The sequence below is a fragment of the Erinaceus europaeus genome, chromosome 17, assembly GCF_950295315.1.
Source record: "Erinaceus europaeus chromosome 17, mEriEur2.1, whole genome shotgun sequence".
NCBI classification, from domain to species: Eukaryota; Metazoa; Chordata; class Mammalia; order Eulipotyphla; family Erinaceidae; genus Erinaceus; species Erinaceus europaeus.
Window position 1 is genome coordinate 74,820,288 of NC_080178.1, and position 20,358 is coordinate 74,840,645.

At 44.5% G+C, this 20,358-nt stretch overlaps 1 protein-coding gene across 10 annotated transcripts in view; it reads left to right on the forward strand.

The window, feature by feature from the left end:
- Positions 1-20,358, forward strand: part of PLEKHA7 (pleckstrin homology domain containing A7) — a 262,522-nt gene that overhangs the window by 170,224 nt on the left and 71,940 nt on the right. For all 10 annotated transcript variants that reach the window (XM_060177093.1, XM_060177086.1, XM_060177089.1 and 7 more), the window contains 4 exons: positions 816-920; positions 3,512-3,584; positions 4,846-4,946; positions 9,145-9,308. In XM_060177093.1, the coding sequence (XP_060033076.1) occupies positions 816-920; positions 3,512-3,584; positions 4,846-4,946; positions 9,145-9,308 (443 nt within the window). The remainder of the gene's footprint in view (positions 1-815; positions 921-3,511; positions 3,585-4,845; positions 4,947-9,144; positions 9,309-20,358) is intronic.

A 20,358-nucleotide genomic window follows, 5' to 3' on the forward strand; every position in this document is an offset into this window, starting at 1 on the left:
GCGTCCAGCACTTTGCCAGATGTGCAGCCTCCTGGGATGTCCTTCCCTCCTTTTATGCTATGAAATGCTCCTTTGTAACCAGACGTTCATTTGCCTTTGCTTTGACTTTGTGGGACACAAGAATATTTGTGTGATGGACGGAGAACAGGAAATAGAGGCCAGGACAATGTCACTTGTCTGAAAAAGTGGATGACTGTTGGCAAAGCCAGGATCAACGTTGAAGGCCCTGGCAGGCATTCTAATGTCTCCTTGGTGTGTGTTCAGGGGGCCATACCTCTGTTCACATGTATGTTAGAAATTGCCTGGCGAGGCTGGTGGCAGAGGGACCTTGGAAAGGGCTTCGAGGTTTCTGTGTCCAGGATGTGGGAGCACTAAGTAGCAGGGATGAGGTCCAGCACTGTAGATAAGGCAGCGAGCTAAATGGATCCAGTTAGGAGGGGTAAATATTTGAAAAATCAACAAAACCCATGATTGAAAAGTAACTTGGGGCTTGGTGGCAGGGGGTGGTGGAGAAGTAGCTTTGTTTCAGAAAACCACTGGGCATTATAACTGCTGGTGAAAGTTGATTGGAAAAAAAAAAAATCCCTTCAATTTTTTTCCTTCTATGACCAAGATGGGAAACCTGCTAGGTTCTGTACTCTCCTTGTAATGAGCCTGCTGTGTCCGTGTGCACGTCTGTTCTGCCTCCTTGATGTTCTCTCGCTCAGAGGGTGGCTTAGAGTAAAGCAGAGAGAGTTCTCAGCCCTCCCATCAGACTGCTTTTTTGTCTCCCTACATCCCCCTTGCTGCTGGAGTTCACATGTGCTTTTTCCTAGATCATTAAGTCCAGCAATAAAGTTCATAGCTTTGGGAAGAGGGACCAGGCCATTCGGAGGAACCTCAACGTACCAGTGGTGGTGAGGGGCTGGCTGCACAAGCAGGTGAGCACACCGAGAAGGGAGATAGGGGCAAGAACACAGGTACTGAGTCCCTTCCTGACAGAATACACAGTCTATCTCCCACTCCATTGGAGGCTAGTGGATTTCACCCACTGCACCGAGCAGACTCCTGTTCATTTTCATGACTTCTTCATTTTTTCATTGCATGCCATCCTTCTACTCATCCACTCATTCTCCCATCCATCCATCCATCCATCCATTGCCTATGTTCTCAGTGCTCTCACAGCAAATATAAAGAGATGGATCAGATGAGGCTTCTGTCCTTAAGGAACTCAGCCAGAGGAAGTAAATGGTAGACATCCCATCCCATCCTATCCCATCCTATCCCATCCTATCCCATCCTATCCCATCCTATCCCATCCTATCCCATCCTATCCCATCCTATCCCATCCCATCCCATCCCATCCCATCCCATCCCATCCCATCCCATCCCATCCCATCCCATCCCATCCCATCCCATCCCATCCCATCCCATCCCATCCCATTCCTGCCCTACTCTCTTACATGTCATACTATCAAAAAACACCAACCTCAAGATAAATTTTTGACTGAAGCTTTTATGGGAAGGTAGAGGAGGAAATTACATTGCATGCCACTCTAAAGAGGCTCCTTGGAGTGCCCCGTTCTGCTCCCTGTGGCAACTCCTAGAGCTCTCCAGCTGCTTCCATCTCTGGGGCTACCCTCTCCCCCTCAGCTTTCTCCTTTCTTTCTTTTCTGACCAGACTAATTTAGCCTTCTGATTTCCATTTCATCTGTGTTAGCATTAAACAAATGAGGAGGGAGAGCAAGGGGGTTGAAATCAGTCTTCTCCCAACACCCACCCTCTAGCCCAGCACTGTAACTCTAACAAAGGCCTGTGCTGAGTGCTTTGAACACACAGTCATGCAGAGACGTGTAGGAGTTTTCCAGGCAGAGCAGATATTACGTGCCAAGACCGTAGGAATCAACTGGTCAATGTGCAGAGGCTAAAACCGAGAAATGTATGCACTCAGCATGCTAAATTTGCTCTTACCATTTAGTAAGTGGAAAATAAACAACCTCATGTTATATTTAGGTTTGGAGACTGCTAGAACTTTTTTTGTTTTTAATTCTAAGTCTGTCTGAAATGCTTGAAGAAAGGGCCAGGTGGTGGTTCATCTGGTAGAGGTTCCAGTTTTAAGCCCCTGCTCCCCATCTGCAGGAAGGGGGAAGCTTCATGAGTGGTGTAGCTATGTTGGGTACAAGTGTCTCTTCTCTCTCTCCCTCTCTTTTACTCCTTTCTGTCTGTTTCTCACCTCTACCCAAAAAAGAGGGAAAAAAAGGAAAATAAGAAACTAAAACAATGGCCTCAGGGAACAGTGGAACCATGCAGGCACCAAGTCCTAGTAATAACTCTGATGACCGAAACAAAATACTACCTTCGTTTTACAATTTACATATATTTATTTTTATTTGGCCACCAGAGTTATCACTGGGGCCTCTCTGCCTGCACAGTTTCACTGCTCTGGCAGTCTTTCTTCCTTTAATTAACCAATTAATTATTTTTTATAGAAAGTAAAACCTCGCAAGGGAGGGAGCAAAGGGAGCTACCATACACTCCTCTGCCACATGTGAAACTTCCCCCATGTGCGGGTGCTCCCATGTGGTGGCCCAGGGCTGGAACCTAGGTCCTCGAGCATAGTGAAATGTGTACTCTGCTTTGTAAGCTATCTTCTGGCCCTAGAACACAGTAAATTTTAATAGCTTTCAATAGCCCTTGGAGTCTCCCTGAGTTTGGGAGAAAATTGAACCGAAAATACTTTGCAGCTCTGATTGTGTTTAACACCGCCCCCCACCCCAGTCATCTAAAATGTGGTGAAATGCTGTATTTGGATGGCGTGCTGCTTTGCCACATGCAAGACGTCTTGCACATTCAGTCCCAGCCCCACAGCACTGAAGGAGCTTTGGTGCAGTGGTCTCCTTTACTCTCTGCCTCGCTGTCTCTTATCTAAAAACATGTTTGTATATAAATAAAATTAATGTTTCCAGTAAATATAATGGTTCACATGTGAATAAAGACAGTTTTGTTATGAGATAAATTCAAGTCTTTTTACATTGAATAGGAAAAAAAAAACCCATAAAATTAGCCTTTGTGGTAGACAACCGAGCTTAGTCAAATGAGAACTTCGCCTCATTGATTAACTAACTAACTTAGACTCTTTGTTCAGCACTGTGTACGCCTTTTAATCAGTACAAATGAATGTGTTGTGCAGCGCAGTACCTAAATAACTCCCTTTTTGGTTAATCGTCTTTGTCTCATGGAAGATTTTTAAACACTGACATTTTCTTTTCTAAGGAAGATGCTTATGCTCTGTGAATCTTTTTCCAGGAAACAGATAAAAAACTTTCTAGGGATGAACCATTACTGAATCTGAGTTTTAACATTGTATTCAAAGAATGACGACAGTAATAAAGAAATAAATCCATCAGTCCATCCATTCATTGCAAGAGTGAGCGTTAACAAGTCTTGGTTCCAGAATTGCATTGCACTTAGCTGGGGAGCAGGGGTGATACGCTTAGATACTGCCCTGACTCAGTGCCCCTTTGCTTTGCAGGATAGTTCTGGGATGCGGCTGTGGAAGAGGAGATGGTTTGTGCTGGCTGATTACTGCTTGTTTTACTATAAAGGTGAGCCAAGGCTTAGGTCACCAAGAGCTCTTTGTGGGGGGGGGGGGTGCTGAGGTGCTTGCAGGGGGGAGTCTTTCAAATCTAGTGACTGGACTATTGGTCTGAGCTTACTGGTAACCTGTTTACATGCTAAGTGCTTCATCTTACATCTATAGATGGTTGGTGACTTTAGTTTTTACCAGGGCCAGAAAATAGAAATTCCACTTACTGAGTTAAAATAGAGTTCAGTTTGCCTGCTACTTGGAGTATCACTCTCTGAAGTTGATCCCAGATTCTGCCCCAGTTAGGACATAGGCTCTTTTTTTTTTTTTTAATGTGAATTGGAGAGATGGGAAGTATGACTAAACCACTGTGTTTTGTAACCTGTTGTCTGTATTAAGGCCTTTGATATTGGATGAACAAACTGGTGGGCCTGGGCAGATTTCCATCACAGAGAGCTAGGGTCTGTGCATTGGTAAGAAAGTCAGGCCCAAACTATGGAGGAAGAGATTGACTCACATTAAAGCAATGCCAGACTGGGATGGGTCTTTGTGGATCAGAAACGGTTGGGCACTCAGCAGCAGGAATCTGGGGAGACTTCTTAGAGGAGATGGGGTTTGAGTTGGGCTTTTTAGAGTGGGTAGAGCTCTGTCTGTGCATGTAGATGTAGAGGAAATAATTTGAGTAAAGTTCTAGAAGTAGGATGACAGGTCTGCACGGCAAAGTCTGGCATGGAGGATGTACTAGGAGATGAGGTGGGTGAGGGCCCACAATGCAAAAGGGCTGTGACACCAGGCAGAGCAGTCGGGCTCTGCTTTGTATCTAGTGGGCAGTCAGCTTTTGCACAGAGTTCTGGGACCAACTCTGGCGTGAAGAAGTTCTGAGGAAGTTCCTTTTGGTTGCATGATGGTTTGGAGGAGGAGAACAATAAGCATTAAAGACAATTCCCCTGGAATCCTCCTCCCCATCCTCTGAAATATTATCTTCTGGAGCCTTGATGGCATCCCCAGATGATGTGCTGCTCTGCCTTCAGTATCCCTGCAGCACTTGGTCTGCGGCCCTATTTCAGGAGTCGTCAGGTTGCATTGAGCATGTCTGTGTACCTCTCCCTGCTCTCAGGACAAGGTCCTGTCCTGTCTGACTTAGCCGTGAGACTCCGAACAATAACCTCAGTGACTGCAGTCATCATGAGAGAGATGTCGGTCTAGAATATGGGTGGAGGGCTGGATCAGCCGGACAAGGTGCCACTGACGTTTACTCTGATGTATTTTTCCATCCAAAGACAGCCGAGAAGAAGTGGTTCTTGGGAGCATCCCTTTGCCCAGCTATGTGATCTCGCCAGTGACGCCTGAGGACCGCATAAATCGCAAGTATTCCTTTAAGGTACTGCCTCTGCCCTGCTAGTGCAGAAACTCCATCTCTGATCTCTGAACTGTGTGTTCCCAAGTATGAATTCATAAAAGGTGGTGTTTTTTTTTCTGGGGGTTGGTGAAGAGAGGAGAAGTTAAGAAGAGTGTTCAGCTGTATGAAAAGATCTTTTTTTAAATATTTATTTTCCCCTTTTGTTGCCCCTGTTGTTTTTTTGTTGTATTTATTATTGTTGTTGTTATTGATGTCATCGTTGTTGGATAGGACAGAAATGGAGAGAGGAGGGGAAGACAGAGAGGGGGAGAGAAAGACAGACACCTGCAGACCTGCTTCACCACCTGTGAAGCGACTCTTCTGCAGGTGGGGAGCCGGGGGCTTGAACCAGGATTCTTATGCTGGTCCTTCTGCTTTGCACCACTTGTGCTAAACTCGCTGCACTACCGCCCGACTCTTTTTTTTCTGTTACACATAGATGGAATTTGAAGGAATTATGTTAAGTGAAGCTAGCCACAAGAAGGGTGAATTCTAGATGGTCTCACTCATAGGTGGCACTTAAGAAACAAAACAAGGGGAAATACAGAAAGAAACTTTAATGAAACTTGACTCTGTTTCAACAGAGTCATTGATGTAAAAGGTGGGAGGGTGCTCAAAGGGGATGATGAGCCCGTGTCTGTGATAGAGAAAGATGACAGACTGATGGAGGATGAGGTGTGCTGACCCTAACCACAGAGACTCCAGAGATGCTGTAGGTAGAATATTCTGGGATCTTCCTCCACTTCATTTTATAAGATATAATACTACCTTTGAAAGGTAAAACCTTTTATGATTTCAGAAGCCTTTTTTTTTTTAACTTCTTTATTGGGGGATTAATGTTCTTTAGTTGACAGTAAATACAATAGTTTGTACATGTATAATATTTCCCAGTTTTCCACATAACAATACAACCCCCACTAGGTCCTCCTCTGCCATCATGCTCCAGGTCCCAAATCTTCCCCTTAACCCACTCAGAGTCTTTGACTTTGGTGCAATACATCAGCTCCAGTCCAAGTTCTGCTCAGTGTTTTTCCTTCTGGTCTTGTTTTTCAACTTCTGCCTATGAGTGAGATCATCCCATATTCATCCTTCTGTTACAGAAGTACTTGTATCCATCTTACTGCCCTTAATGCTTATAGTGAGCCTCTGAGGTCAACATTATTGTCTTTAATGATAGATTAGGAACAGAGAGATCACAGAACCTAAGAACCTCACCCCAAAGTCACAGAGCTGGGAGATGATGGAGACAAAGTTCAGCACCCTGCTCTGTCCTCTTTGAATTGCATTTCAAGGAGGGAGGATAGTGCCTCACTTATTCTTACTGCTTTTCTTCATGGCCTTATTTTGGTTACCTCCTGCGCACACATTGCAGGAGGTGGGAGGAGGTTTGAATTAATGTTTATTGTTATCTCTTTTTTTTAATATTTATTTTATTTATTTATTCCCTTTTGTTGCCCTTGTTGTTTTACTGTTGTAGTTATTGTTGTTGTCGTTGTTGGATAGGACAGAGAGAAATGGAGAGAGGAGGGGAAGACAGAGAGGAGGAGAGAAAGATAGACACCTGCAGACCTGCTTCACCGCCTATGAAGCGACTCCCCATGCAGGTGGAGAGCTGGGGTTCGAACCAGGATCCTTATGCCGGTCCTTGTGCTTTGCGCCACCTGCGCTTAACCTGCTGCGCTACAGCCCGACTCCCGTTTATTGTTATCTTTTTAGGAATACTCTTTTGTTTAACAGTACAGGAACCTCTACTGTTTTTTTTTTCCCCTCTCTCTATTTCTTTTTTTTTTCTTCTGACTCCATAAACATTCATTCAGTGATTGTCAGACTGATCTTTTGCAGCCAGAATGTGTTCATTAGAAATTCTTCTTGAGTGTTTCTACTGGACAAGAAGCTGGTATAATAATATTTTATGTGATTTGGGGGGGGATAGCATTTGGCATATCCTCAAATTAACTTTCCATACTATATATATTTCATCTCAGACTTTATTGGGAGGTGTGAAAATAGCTTCTAGGAAAACATCTTATTTTTTGTGTCTTAGATTCCTTTTCTTTCTTTTTTTTTTCTTTTTAGTGAAGTGTTTTGTGTGGGAGGCAGAAGTTAGTATGGTGTGTGTGTGAGAGAGAGAGAGAGAGAGAGACAGAGACAGAGAGAGAATCATTGGAATCTTCAAGATCTGAGAGTAGAGAAAAATGACTGCAGTCAGATCTAGCAGTTTCCAGCTGACCATGGTTCTTGAATCTGAAAGACTTCTCTTTCCCCTTTGAGTCAGGGGGCCACCTGGTGTGCCTTGGGGACATTTTCAGGACCCACATTCAAACCTGGAAATAAGCAGGGCTGTCTTTCTTGGCCCTTTTGTCTGTTTCTGGTGTTGATTTATTTATTTGTTTGTTTGATAGAGATAGCCAGAAATAAAGAGGGAAGGGGGAGTTAGGGAGAGAGACAGAGACACCTACAACACTGCTTCAACACTTGAAAAGTTTTCTCAGTGCAGATGGAGACCAGGGGCTTGAACCTGGGTCCTTGAGCATTGTAATGTGTGCGCTCAACCAGGTGCATCACCACCTGACCCTATGTAGTACCTTTTTCTTGGAGAGACTGAATAGCAACTTCTTTGGGCAGACATGACATTTCAGGCTCAATCGGTGGGGCAGGGTGGGTAAGTGCCACAAGCTACCTCCTGTCAGGGCTGATTTCTGACACACATCGAGTCTGACTAGAGCCAAATCAGAATAACCAAATTGGTTCTCAAGAGTTTACATCCGTGCAGTGAGTTTTAAAAGCACTTCTCCGATTATCTCCTGCTGTGCTGTGTGTGCAAGCCAGGTTCAAACCTGGCCAATGAGGGAAGCCTCCATGCAGTGGTGTTTTCTCTGTCTTCATCTCTCTAAGACTCTCTCTATCTGAAAACGTCAGCCTAGTGCCATGAAGACCTAGGAGTATGCAAAAAATAAGCTGGAAACAGGACAGCCTTCGACTTTTTCTGTGGGGAACAGACACAGGGCTTGCCAGCATGAAGACATGGGAATCCAGCCTGTGATGTGATGTTTTTCAGATGTTCAAATGGGCTGGGCGGTGCTTATGTTTTTAAAGTCTGAAAGCAGGGTGGAGGTGGGGTCGTTGCTGGGCAGTGGCACACCCAGGTATGGGCACATATTATCAAGCACAAAGACATGGGTCTGAGCCCTTGCTTCCCGGCTTCAGAGGGTCCACTTCACCAGTGCTGAAGCAGGTCTGAGCCCCTGCTCCCCGGCTTCAGAGGGTCCACTTCACCAGTGCTGAAGCAGGTCTGAGCCCCTGCTCCCCGGCTTCAGAGGGTCCACTTCACCAGTGCTGAAGCAGGTCTGAGCCCCTGCTCCCCGGCTTCAGAGGGTCCACTTCACCAGTGCTGAAGCAGGTCTGAGCCCCTGCTTCCCGGCTTCGGAGGGTCCACTTCACCAGTGCTGAAGCAGGTCTGAGCCCCTGCTCCCCGGCTTCGGAGGGTCCACTTCACCAGTGCTGAAGCAGGTCTGAGCCCCTGCTCCCCGGCTTCGGAGGGTCCACTTCACCAGTGCTGAAGCAGGTCTGAGCCCCTGCTCCCCGGCTTCAGAGGGTCCACTTCACCAGTGCTGAAGCAGGTCTGAGCCCCTGCTCCCCGGCTTCAGAGGGTCCACTTCACCAGTGCTGAAGCAGGTCTGAGCCCCTGCTCCCCGGCTTCAGAGGGTCCACTTCACCAGTGCTGAAGCAGGTCTGAGCCCCTGCTTCCCGGCTTCAGAGGGTCCACTTCACCAGTGCTGAAGCAGGTCTGAGCCCCTGCTCCCCGGCTTCAGAGGGTCCACTTCACCAGTGCTGAAGCAGGTCTGAGCCCCTGCTCCCCGGCTTCGGAGAGTCCACTTCACCAGTGGTGAAGCAGGTCTGCAGGTGTCTTTCTTTTTCTTCCTTTCTCTATACCCCCATTTTCTCTCAATTTCTCTCTATCCTATCTAATAAAAAGTAGAAAGGAAAAAAAAAAGGCTGCAGGGAGCAGTGGATTCATAGTGCTGGCACTGAGCCTCAGAAATAACTCTGGTCGCAATAAAATGAAATGAAATGAGCTGAAATAAAGTCTGGAAGCAGGAGAGCATGGCCGTGGTGTCTCCTGGTCTTGCTTCTGGAAGTGCAGCTGGTGCTGACCTCTCGGCCTCGGTTTCCTTTGCAGGCCGTCCACACCGGGATGCGAGCACTCATCTCTAGCGGCCCGCAGACAGAGCTGTCTGGCATGAGGACCTACTATTTCAGTGCCGACACCCTGGAGGACATGAATGTGTGGGTCAGGGCCATGAACCAGGCTGCTCAGGTTCTGTCTCGATCGTCATTAAAGAGGTGAGTCTTGAGAGATGGCCCCTCTCAAAGTGCTTTGGGGCTGGGGGAGGGGAGGAGTGAGAACTGTGGGTCCCTGAAATTCCAAAGTTCACACACACTCTGACTTTGAATTTGTGCTTTATTTATTCATTTTTCTTTTTTTATTTATAGAGACAGAGAAATTGAGAGGGGAGGAACAGGTAGAGAGAAAGAGACAGAGAGATACCTACAGCACTGCTTCACCCCTTGTGAAGCTTTCCCCCTGCAGGTGGGGACCAGGGGCTTGAACCTGGGTCTTTACATACTGTGATATGTGCACTTAACCAGGTGTGCCACTGCCTGGCCTCCTATACATTTTTCTTTATTGGGGGATTAATGGTTTACAGTGACATGTGACACATTTCTCAGTTTTCCACATAACACTCTAACCCCCTACCTAGGTCCTCCTCCACCATCATGTTCCAGGACCTGAACACTGCCCCCACCCACCACCCCAGAGTCCTTTACTTTGGTGCAGTATACTAACTCCAGTCCAAGTTCTGCTTTGTGGTTTCCCTTCTGTTCTTATTTTTCAACTTCTGTCTAAGAGTGAGATAATCCCATATTCATCCTTCTGTTTCTGACATATCTCACTTAATAGTATTCCTTCAAGCCCCATCTAAGGTGAGGTGAAGAAGGTGAATTCACCATTTTTAATAGCTGAGTAGTATTCCATTGTGTACATAGACCACAACTTGCTCAGCCACTCATCTGTTGTTGGATATCTGGGTTGTTTCCAGGTTTTGGCTATTACAAATTGTGCTGCTATGAACATAGGTGGACACAGTTTTTTTGTGTGTGTTTGGTTCACTAGGATATGCCCCAAAAAGGAATTGCAGGGTAATAGGGTAGGTGTTTTATTTATTTATGTGAAGGAGAGAGAACCAAAGTGTTACTCTGGCACATTCATTGTCAGGGATCAAACGCAGGACACTGCGTTTGAGAGTTCAATGCCTTATCCACTGTACTACTCTTGGGGAGGGAAGAGGTTATCAGACACCTTCCCCACATCCCTCCTCCATGGGTTCATCATGGAGCCTCTTGAATTACAAGATAACACTCATGATAAGTATGCAGAAGTGAAGTTAGAGTGAAGAGAAAGTTCAGGGGCTGGGGTTTGAGATCCCGAGGATCTGGAAAGATTCCAAGAAAAAACTTATATTTAAAAAAATTATTAGTGATATATTATTGATTTACAAAATTACAAGATAACAGGGGTACAATTCCACACCATTCCCACCACCAGAGCTCTGTATCCCCATTCCCTCCACTGGAAGCTACAGCAGTTCTCCCAAGGTTGCAGATATGGGTCAACTATTATTTCTACAACTCTCTGTCCATATTTGTTTATATTTGCCCATTGTTTTTCTAGTCCCATCCTGTTCTCCTTTCCGGGTCACACATACACCTATTACTATATCCAAATGTCTCTCCTTTTTCCCACTTCTCTCTCTGGGTCCTGATGGAATTGGAGTTCAGAGTCCTCTGGTTTTCTTCCTCTAATATTTCTCCCCCACTGGGGAATATGGATCAAAATTCTTTTGGGGGTGTAGAAATCAGGAGTTCTAGCTTCTGTAATTTCTTCTCCTCTGGACATGGGCTTTGGCATGTCAATCCATACCTCCAGCCTGTTTCTTCTTTCCCTGGTGGGGTAGGGCTCTGGAGAGGTGAGGTTCTGGGACACATCAGTGAGGTCATCTGCCCGGGAAGTTAGGATGGAATCGTGATAGCATCTGCAACTTGGTGGCTGAAAGGCCTCAAGATATAAAGCAGGACAAAATAGTTCATGAACAGGAATGAAAAAGTAGGAGTAGAGAAGATGAGAACAGGGACCTTAGGGTGGGAAGAAGCTAGGTAGTCCATCTTAGGCATGTTCCCAAGATCCCACAACTATTGTAGTTTTTGCCTCAGTTTGATAGCTAGCATGGAGTTGGGCAAAAATTTGTCTGAGAAGATGGTGTTAGAAAAGAGAAAAGGGCTAGAAAGGAAAAGACTTCTCCATGAAAGTGTGCTCTCCTCTTAAAACCTTAGATACGTCACACCTAGGCCAGCTTCCCATTGGCCTGCTGGAACCACCAGGTGTGGCTACCTGACCAGAACTCCCACAGTGAGCTTTGTGCTCAAGCTCCCACATCCCGTGTGTACAGGTGCAGTGCAGCAACATGTCTGTGCTCCCAGGCTCCCCGAGCTATTCCCCAGTCTCAACACTACCACTCTGGCTGCGCATTGGCCTGATTAAGATGTCCTTCTCAGCAGTGAATTTCTCGGGAGGAGGATGTATGCCTGGCTAACTTGTGTGGCCTATTAGAACACACAAGATGATGCAAAGTCCCTTAAGCATCATCTGGTGTTGGGCTGAGCTTCACTGACGGGAGACAGATGATCAGGGACTCATGGCTGGGTTGTAGGCAGTATCTCTTTATTCATGTAGAATGCAGCGCAATCCAAACCAAGCTAAACTAAACTAAAACTAATATACTTGCGAAGTAGGGTGTAAACAGGATGTGACATAGAGAGGGTGGAGCGAAAAGTGACTGGTGCAAATCAGGGTGTACTACGAGAGGGGGCGGAGCAAAGACACATCATGAACCAGTGGGGATTAAACCGATGCCCTGCAGTGGTTATGTAAATAGAATACAGTGGTTATGTAAATAGAATACAGTGTTAAGCAGGGGATATTAAACCAGTGAAACAGAAGGGGTTTTTAGAAGCAGAATTAGAAGCATACCAACAATCTGGTCCACACTCTTCACTAGACACAGAGACCTTGGAGGGTGAATTGACTGCCTGGCGTACAAGGCCTTGGAAGCTGGCGTGAGTGTTTCTCCTGCTTAGAAGTGGTAGGAGGAACACGGGATTTCATGCTGGGGAGGAGAGAGAGGACAAAGAGTGTCTTGCCAACTAAAAATTGCTACACATTACCCACCCTGTTGTTGGAGTCTGATTTGCTTAGGACCATCTTTCAGCCACCTCTGCTTTCAAGTGGGCCCACCAAAGCAGGGACTTGAGTCCCAAAATTCCTGAATCTGTTGGCTGTAGGCAGTTCCCCAAGAGAAAGCAGAAGAGGATTGTGAGTAGAGTTTGGGACTCAGAATGGAGGGCAGTCTTGTTAAAGCCAAGATGTGCCACAGACTAGTCCTCATCTGACACGGGCCCCTGCGCCACTCTCTGGGTAGTTGGCCTCCAGTGCCTCAGCAGCCCTGCTCTGCTGAGAATCCTTAGAGCGCTGTAAAATGTTGCTCTTGGGAGCCAGGTGATGGCACACCAGGTTAAGTGCTATAGCAAGGACCTGCACAAGGACTGGGGTTCAAGCCTAGCTGCCGTGGGGACACTTGACAAGCAGTAATCAAGCCTGCAGGTGTCTCTCTTTCTCTCTATCTCCCCCTCCTCTCCCAATTTCTCTCTATCCTATAAATAAAAATAAAATAGAAAAAATGGCTTCAGAAGCAGTGGATTCCTAGTGCCGGCACCAGGCCCCAGACAGCTATAACCCTGGAGGCAAAAAGAAAAAAGTAAAAATAAGTAAATAAAATGTTCTTTTTTGTGAGGACTTGAAGCAAAAGCATCTAGGTTAGTGACCTCGGGGAGTTTCACAGTGTGTTTTAGCTTCTTGGGATTCATGGGCCTGTGCTGTTTGGTGTCATCCTATTTCCTGGTTTCGTGCTTTCATTCTTGAGACTGACAGGCCTGTTTTCTAGAGTCACCTCCCTCAGGAGGTTGGGTCAGGACCTGGCCTCACCCTCTAGAGCTTCTGTTAGACCTCAGTCAAGCATTTGTCACACTGTTTTTTTCCTTCTACTATTCCTGAGCCTAGACTTGAGGCAGGATAGTCTTTGTACCTTCAGCAGCTAGACATACACAGGAAGCTCTCAAATATCTGTCCAGTGAGTAAGAGATTGAGTGAATGAACGAGTATGTTGAGCAGGACAGGAACAAAGATCTGCCTTGACAGTTTCCACCCAAACCCTGAAACATAGCCCTTTGACTTCAGGTCAAAGATTATGACTGTCTCCTAGAGTTGTCACCTAGCCTGAACTTGTGTACCATGTCCACAATGGTGACACGAAGGACTCTGCCAAAGCAGTAGTAGCATTTCCTTCCACATCCTGGGAAATGAGGACTAGGCACACTTGACACATCTCCTTTCCAGTGCAATACTAGTACCTAATGATGCTCACTGCTCTCTAATCTTTGCTTTTCATTATTGAACACATACACACACATTTAATTAAACATGGGCTTGATTCCTTGGAATTCACTCAGTGAGTGAAGACATTCTTATAAGAAATGTGAAAATAAAATGAGATCTTGGGGCTGGGTAGTGGCACACCTAGTTAAGCTCACATGTTACAGTGCGCAAGGACCTGGGTTCAAACTTGCAGGGTCCCCACTTGCAGGGGGAAAGCTTCACAAATGGTAAAACAGGGCTGCAGGTGTCTCTCTGTCTTTCTCCATTTCTTCATTCCTCTCAATTTCTGGCTGTCTCTACCTAGTAAATAAAGATTAAAAATTAAAGAAAACAAGAAAATGATATCTTATATATAATATAATGTATTTATTTATTACTTTTTTATTTATAAAAAGGAAACATTGGCAAAACCATAGTATAATAGGGGTACAACTCCACACAATTCCATCAGAACTCCATATCCCTGATAGCTTTTCTATTCTTTATCCCTCTGGGAGTATGGACCCAGGGTCATTATGGGGTGCAGAAGGTGGAATGTCTGGCTTCTGTCATTGCTTCCCTGCTGAACATGGGTGTTGACAGGTCAATCCATACTCTCAGCCTGTCTCTCTCTCTTTCCCTAGTGGGGAAGAGCTCTGGGGAAGCAGAGCTCCAGGACACATTGGTGGGGTTGTCTGTCCAGGGAAGTCTGGTCGGCATCCTGCTAGCATCTGGAACCTGGTGGCTGAAAAGAGAGTTAACATACAAAAACAAACAAATTATTGATCAATCATGAACTTAAAAGCTGGAATAGTGCAGATGAAGAGTTGGGGGTCCTCCATTTTGTAGATAGCTAGTAGGCATATTTTAGTTATATTCCAGAGGGCCTGTGGCTATCCTAGTTTTTTTTTTTTTTAATCTTTAATCAGTTTCCCACAGTAATCTCTGATGTCTTAATGGGAATCTTTTAAAATTGTATCCTTTTCATAGATGTACATATATGCACTTGTGGAAGTGTTTCTTTTGTGCTTTTAAAAAGCATGAATGAAAAAATCTTGAGAAATAATTCTATGTATGTCAGTAAATGTGAATTAACTTTAGTTTTTACTGTCAAATGATATCCTTTTATTTATTTATTTTATTTGCCTCCAGGGTTATTGCTGGGGCTTGGTGCCTGCACTTTGAATCTACTGCTCCTGAAGACTTTTTTTTTCTTTTCTTTTTTTTTTATTTATAAAAGGAGACATTAATAAAACCATAGGATAAGAGGGGTGTACAACTCCACACACTTTCCACCACCAGATTTCTGTATCCCATCCCCTCCCCTGATAGCTTTCCTATTCTTTTATTTTTTTTTTTTTTAAAGAAAGGATTAATGAACAAAAACATAAGGTAGGAGGGGTACAACTCCACACAATTCCCACCACCCAATCTCCATAACCCACCCCCTCCCCTGATAGCTTTCCCATTCTCTATCCCTCTGGGAGCATAGACCCAGGGTCGTTGAGGGTTGCAGAAGGTAGAAGGTCTGGCTTCTGTAATTGCTTCCCCGTTGAACATGGGCATTGACTGGTCGGTCCATACTCCCAGTTTGCCTCTCTTTCCCTAGTAGGGTGTGTCTCTGGGGAAGCTGAGCTCCAGGACACATTGGTGGGGTCTTCAATCCAGGGAAGCCTGGCCAGCATCCTGGTGGCATCTGGAACCTGGTGATTGAAAAGAAAGTTAACATACGAAGCCAAACAAATTGTTGAGCAATCATGGACCCAAAGCTTGGAATAGTGGAGAGGAAGTGTTAGGGAGGTACTCACTGCAAACTCTAGTGTAATCCTGCTTTCAGGTATATATTTTGCAGTAGTTTATGGATACGTGTGCACATAAGCTCTCTCTCACAGAAACTGGTGTATATCTAGGTTTTGGGACTTTGTTAGAAAGTGAACCACCTGAGATGAAATTAGAGTGTACTATAAAAGGAAAGGTCTCACCCAAGTAATGAAGCTGAAGGCTTGTCATTCCACACGTGAAGTCTCTGGACACAGTCTGAAGTGAAGCATGTTGAGGTAGCAATCGTTGCGTTGGTTAGGTTGTGGTCGGCGGATGCAATATTATTTGGTATGGATTGGGAGAGGCATACAGGAAAGTGGGCCCTATCCAAGGGTTCCAGGACTGGGGGAAGTAGGGGCTCTATAGTGGAGATGTGAGGTTCCTGCTGTCTTAGGGTTCAAAAAGACAATCGATAGTTAATGTTATCATCACATTATTTGGTAATTGGGTTAACTTTGAAAAGTCCTTTTGTTATGGTTTGCTGTACAGTATCCAGTATCTTGTATATAGCTGTGCTATTGGATGCTTCTAATCTACTTAGTCTAGGCTTTTGAGGGAGTCCGCATATCAAATACACAGCCTATATATTAAAAAGATTCAGTTTGTGTTTGGAAAAACTTTGAGACATACAATTGATTTTCCCCCTCTCATATTAATTAACTATTGATTTATATGTCTACATTTTGCTAGGAGTGTACATAAACACCATTCCCACCACCAAAGGACTGTGACCCATCCCTCCCGCCCACTCCCACCCCCCACTGGCCCAGGAAGCTGCATGTCTACCCCTCACCACAGGGTTTTTACTTTGGTGCCCTACTTACAATTTGGTCAGGTCCTGCTTTTAGTTTCCCTTAGCTTTCCTATTCTTTAACCCTCTGGGAGTATGGACACAAGGTCATTGTGGGATGTAGAAGGTGGAAGGTCTGGCTTCTGTAATTGCTTCCCCACTGAACATGGGCGTTGACTGGTCGATCCATACTCCCAGCCTGTCTCTCTCTTTCCCTAGTAGGGTGGGGCTCTGGGGAAGCGGAGCTCCAGGACACATTGGTGGGGTTGTCTGTGCAGGGAAGTCTGTTTGGCATCATGCTAGCATCTGGAACCTGGTGGCTGAAAAGAGAGTTAACATACAAAGCCAAACAAATTGTTGACTAATCTTGAACCTAAAGGTTGGAATAGTGCAGATGAAGTATTGGGGGGTACTCACTATAGACTATTGTGTACTTTTGCTTTCAGGTATATATTTTGCCCTAGTTTATGAATATGTGTGAACATATGCTCTATCTCACGGGACCTGGTCTATATCTAGGTTTTGGGACTTCGTTAGGAAGTGAACCGCCTGGACTGGAATTAGAGAATACTATGAAAGGAAAGGTCTCGCCCGAGTAATGAAGCTGAAGGGTTGTCATTCCACACCTGAAGTCTCTGGATACAGTGTGAAGTAAAGCATGCTGAGGTGGTACTCATTGCGTTGATTAGGTTGGGATTGGCAGATGCATATTATTTGGTATGAATTGAGAGAAGGCTTCAGAAAAGTGCGCCCCACCCTAAGGTTCCATGACGGGGAAGTATAGGCTCTATAGTGGAAATGTGAGGTTCCTGCTGTCTTAGGGTTCAAGAAGACAATAGATATTGTTATAATCACATTATTTGGTAATTGGGTTAACTTTGAAAAATCCCTTTGTTAGGGATTTTTCTGTATAATACCCAACATCAGCATAATTTATGTCCTTTGACATTATTTGTTTTTTTTTTATTTTTAAATTTTTTATTTAAGAAAGGATTAGTGAACAAAAGCATAAGGTAGGAGGGGTACAACTCCATACAATTCCCACCACCCAATCCCCATAACCCACCCCCTCCCATGATAGCCTTCCCATTCTCTAGCCCTCTGGGAGCATGGACCCAGGGTCGTTGAGGGTTGCAGAAGGTAGAAGGTCTGGCTTCTGTAATTGCTTCCCCGCTGAACATGGGCGTTGACTGGTTGGTCCATACTCCCAGTCTGCCTCTCTCTTTCCCTAGTAAGGTGTGTCTCTGGGGAAGCTGAGCTCCAGGACACATTGGTGGGGTCTTCAATCCAGGGAAGCCTAGCCAGCATCCTGGTGGCATCTGGAACCTGGTGATTGAAAAGAGAGTTAACATATGAAGCCAAACAATTTGTTGAGCAATCATGGATCCCAAGCTTGGAATAGTGGAGAGGAAGTGTTAGGGAGGTACTCACTGCAAACTCTAGTGTAATCCTGCTTTCAGGTATATATTTTGCAGTAGTTTATGGATACGTGTGCACATAAGCTCTCTCTCACAGAAACTGGTGTATATCTAGGTTATGGGACTTTGTTAGAAAGTGAACTACCTGAGATGAAATTAGAGTGTACTATTAAAGGAATGGTCTCACCCGAGTAATGAAGCTGAAGGGTTGTCATTCCACACGTGAAGTCTCTGGATACAGTCTGAGGTGAAGCATGTTGAGATGGCAATCGTTGCTTTGGTTAGGTTGTGATCGGCGGATGCAATATTATTTGGTTTGGATTGGGAGATGCATACGGGAAAGTGGGCCCTATCCAAGGGTGCCAGGACTGGGGGAAGTAGGGGCTCTATAGTGAAGATGTGAGGTTCCTGCTGTCTTAGGGTTCAAAAAGACAATCAATAGTTAATATTATTATCACATTATTTCTTAATTGGGTTAACTTTGAAAAGTCCCTTTGTTATGGTTTGCTGTACAGTACCCAGTATCTTGTATATAGCTGTGCTATTGGAAGCTTCTAATCTACTTGGTCTAGGCTTTTGAGAGAGTCCGCATATCAAATACGTAGCCTATATATTAAAAAGATTCAGTTTGTCTTTTGAGAAACTTTGAGACATACAATTGATTTCCCCCTCTCATATTAATTAACTATTGATTTATATGTCTACATTTTGCTAGGAGTGTACATAAACACCATTCCCACCACCAAAGGACTGTGACCCATCCCTCTCACCCACTCCCACCCCCCACTGGCCCAGGAAGCTACATGTCTACCCCTCACCACTGGGTTTTTACTTTGGTGCCCTACTTACAATTTGATCAGGTCCTGCTTTTAGTTTCCCTTTCAGATCTTCTAAGTCAGCTTCTGTTGATGAGTGGGATCATCCCATACTCATCTTTATCTTTCTGACTTAGTTCACTTAACATAATTCCTTCTAGCTCTGTCCAAGATGGGTCAGAGAAGGTGGGTTCATTGTTCTTGATAGCAGCATAGTATTCCATTGTGTATATATACCACAGCTTTCTCAGCCACTCATCTGTTGTTGGGCACCTGGGTTGCTTCCAGGTTTTAGCTATTATGAATTGTGCTGCTATGAACATAGGAGTACACACCTCTTTTTGGTTGGGTGTTATGGAGTCCTTGGGGTATAACCCCAGGAGAGGAATTATTGGGTCATAAGGAAGGTCCATGTCTAGCCTTCTGAGAGTTTTCCAGACTGCTCTCCACAGAGGCTGTACCAATTTACATACCCACTAGCAATGTAAAAGGGTTCCTCTGTCCCCACATCCTCTCCAGCATTTGTTGCTGCTGTCCTTTTTGATGTATGCCATTCTTACAGGAGTGAGGTGGTATCTTAGTGTTGTCTTAATTTGCATTTCTCTGACAATCAGTGACCTAGAGCAGTTTTTCATATGTTTGTTAGCTTTTTGGATCTCCTCTGTGGTGAATGTTTTGTTCATTTCCTCTGCCCATTTTTGGATGGGGTCATTTCCTTTTCTGCGGCTAAGTTTGCTGAGCTCTTTATATATTTTGGTGATTAGTTTCTTGTCTGATGTCTGGCATGTGAAGATCTTCTCCCATTCTGTGAGGGGTCTCTCTGTTTGTTTAATAGTTTCTTTGGATGTGCAGAAGCTTTTCAATTTGATGTAGTCCCATTGGTTTGTTTCTGCTTTGGTCTTCCTTGCAATTGGGTTTGATTCATCAAAGATGTCCTTGAGGTGTAGGTGGGAAAGTGTTTTACCAATGTTTTCCTCTAAGTATTTGATTGTTTCTGGTCTGACATCTAGGTCTTTGATCCATTTGGAGTTGATTTTTGTTTCTGGTGAGATAAAGTGGTTCAATTTCATTCTTCTGCATGTTTCAACCCAGTTTTCCCAGCACCATTTATTGAAGAGAGCCTCCTTTTTCCATTTAATACTTTGGGCCCCCTTATCAAAGATTAGATGCCCATAGGTGTTGGGATTTACTTCTGGGCTTTCAATTCTGTTCCACTGGTCTGTGTGCCTATTTTTGTTCCAGTACCATGCTGTTTTGATGATGATGGCTTTATAATATAGTTTAAGGTCTGGGAGTGTGATGCCTCCATTTCTGTTTCTTTTCCTTAAGATGGTTTTGGCAATTCTAGGTGTTTTCAGGTTCCAGATAAATGATTGTAGTGTTTGTTCTATTCTCTTAAAGAAGCCTGGTGGAACTTTGATGGGTATTGCATTAAATTTGTATATGGCTCTGGGGAGAATATTCATTTTGATGATATTTATTCTTCCAATCCATGAGCATGGGATATCTTTCCATTTCTTGGTATCAGTTTCTATCTCCTTGAGTAGCAACTCATAGTTTTCAGCATACAAGTCTTTCACTTCTTTGGTCAACTTTATTCCTAGGTATTTGATTGATTTTGCTGAGACAGTAAATGGGAGTGATTTCTGGATGTCTTCTTCTTCAGATTTAGTGTTTGCATAAAGAAATGCCACTGATTTTTGTACATTGATTTTGTAGCCTGATACCTTGCTATATTGCCTAACAACTTCCAGTAATTTTCTACTGGATTCTTTAGGTCTTTCTATGTATACTATCATATCATCTGCAAATAGTGAGAGCTTGACTTCTTCCCTTCCAATCTGTATCCCTTTGATTTCTTTCTCTTGCCTGATTGCTATGGCAAGAACTTCCAATACTATGTTGAAGAGTAACGGTGACAGTGGACAGCCCTGTCTAGTCCCCGATCTGAGGGGGAATGCTTTCAGCTTCTGTCCATTGAGTATGATGTTGGCTGTAGGTTTGCTATATATAGACTCCA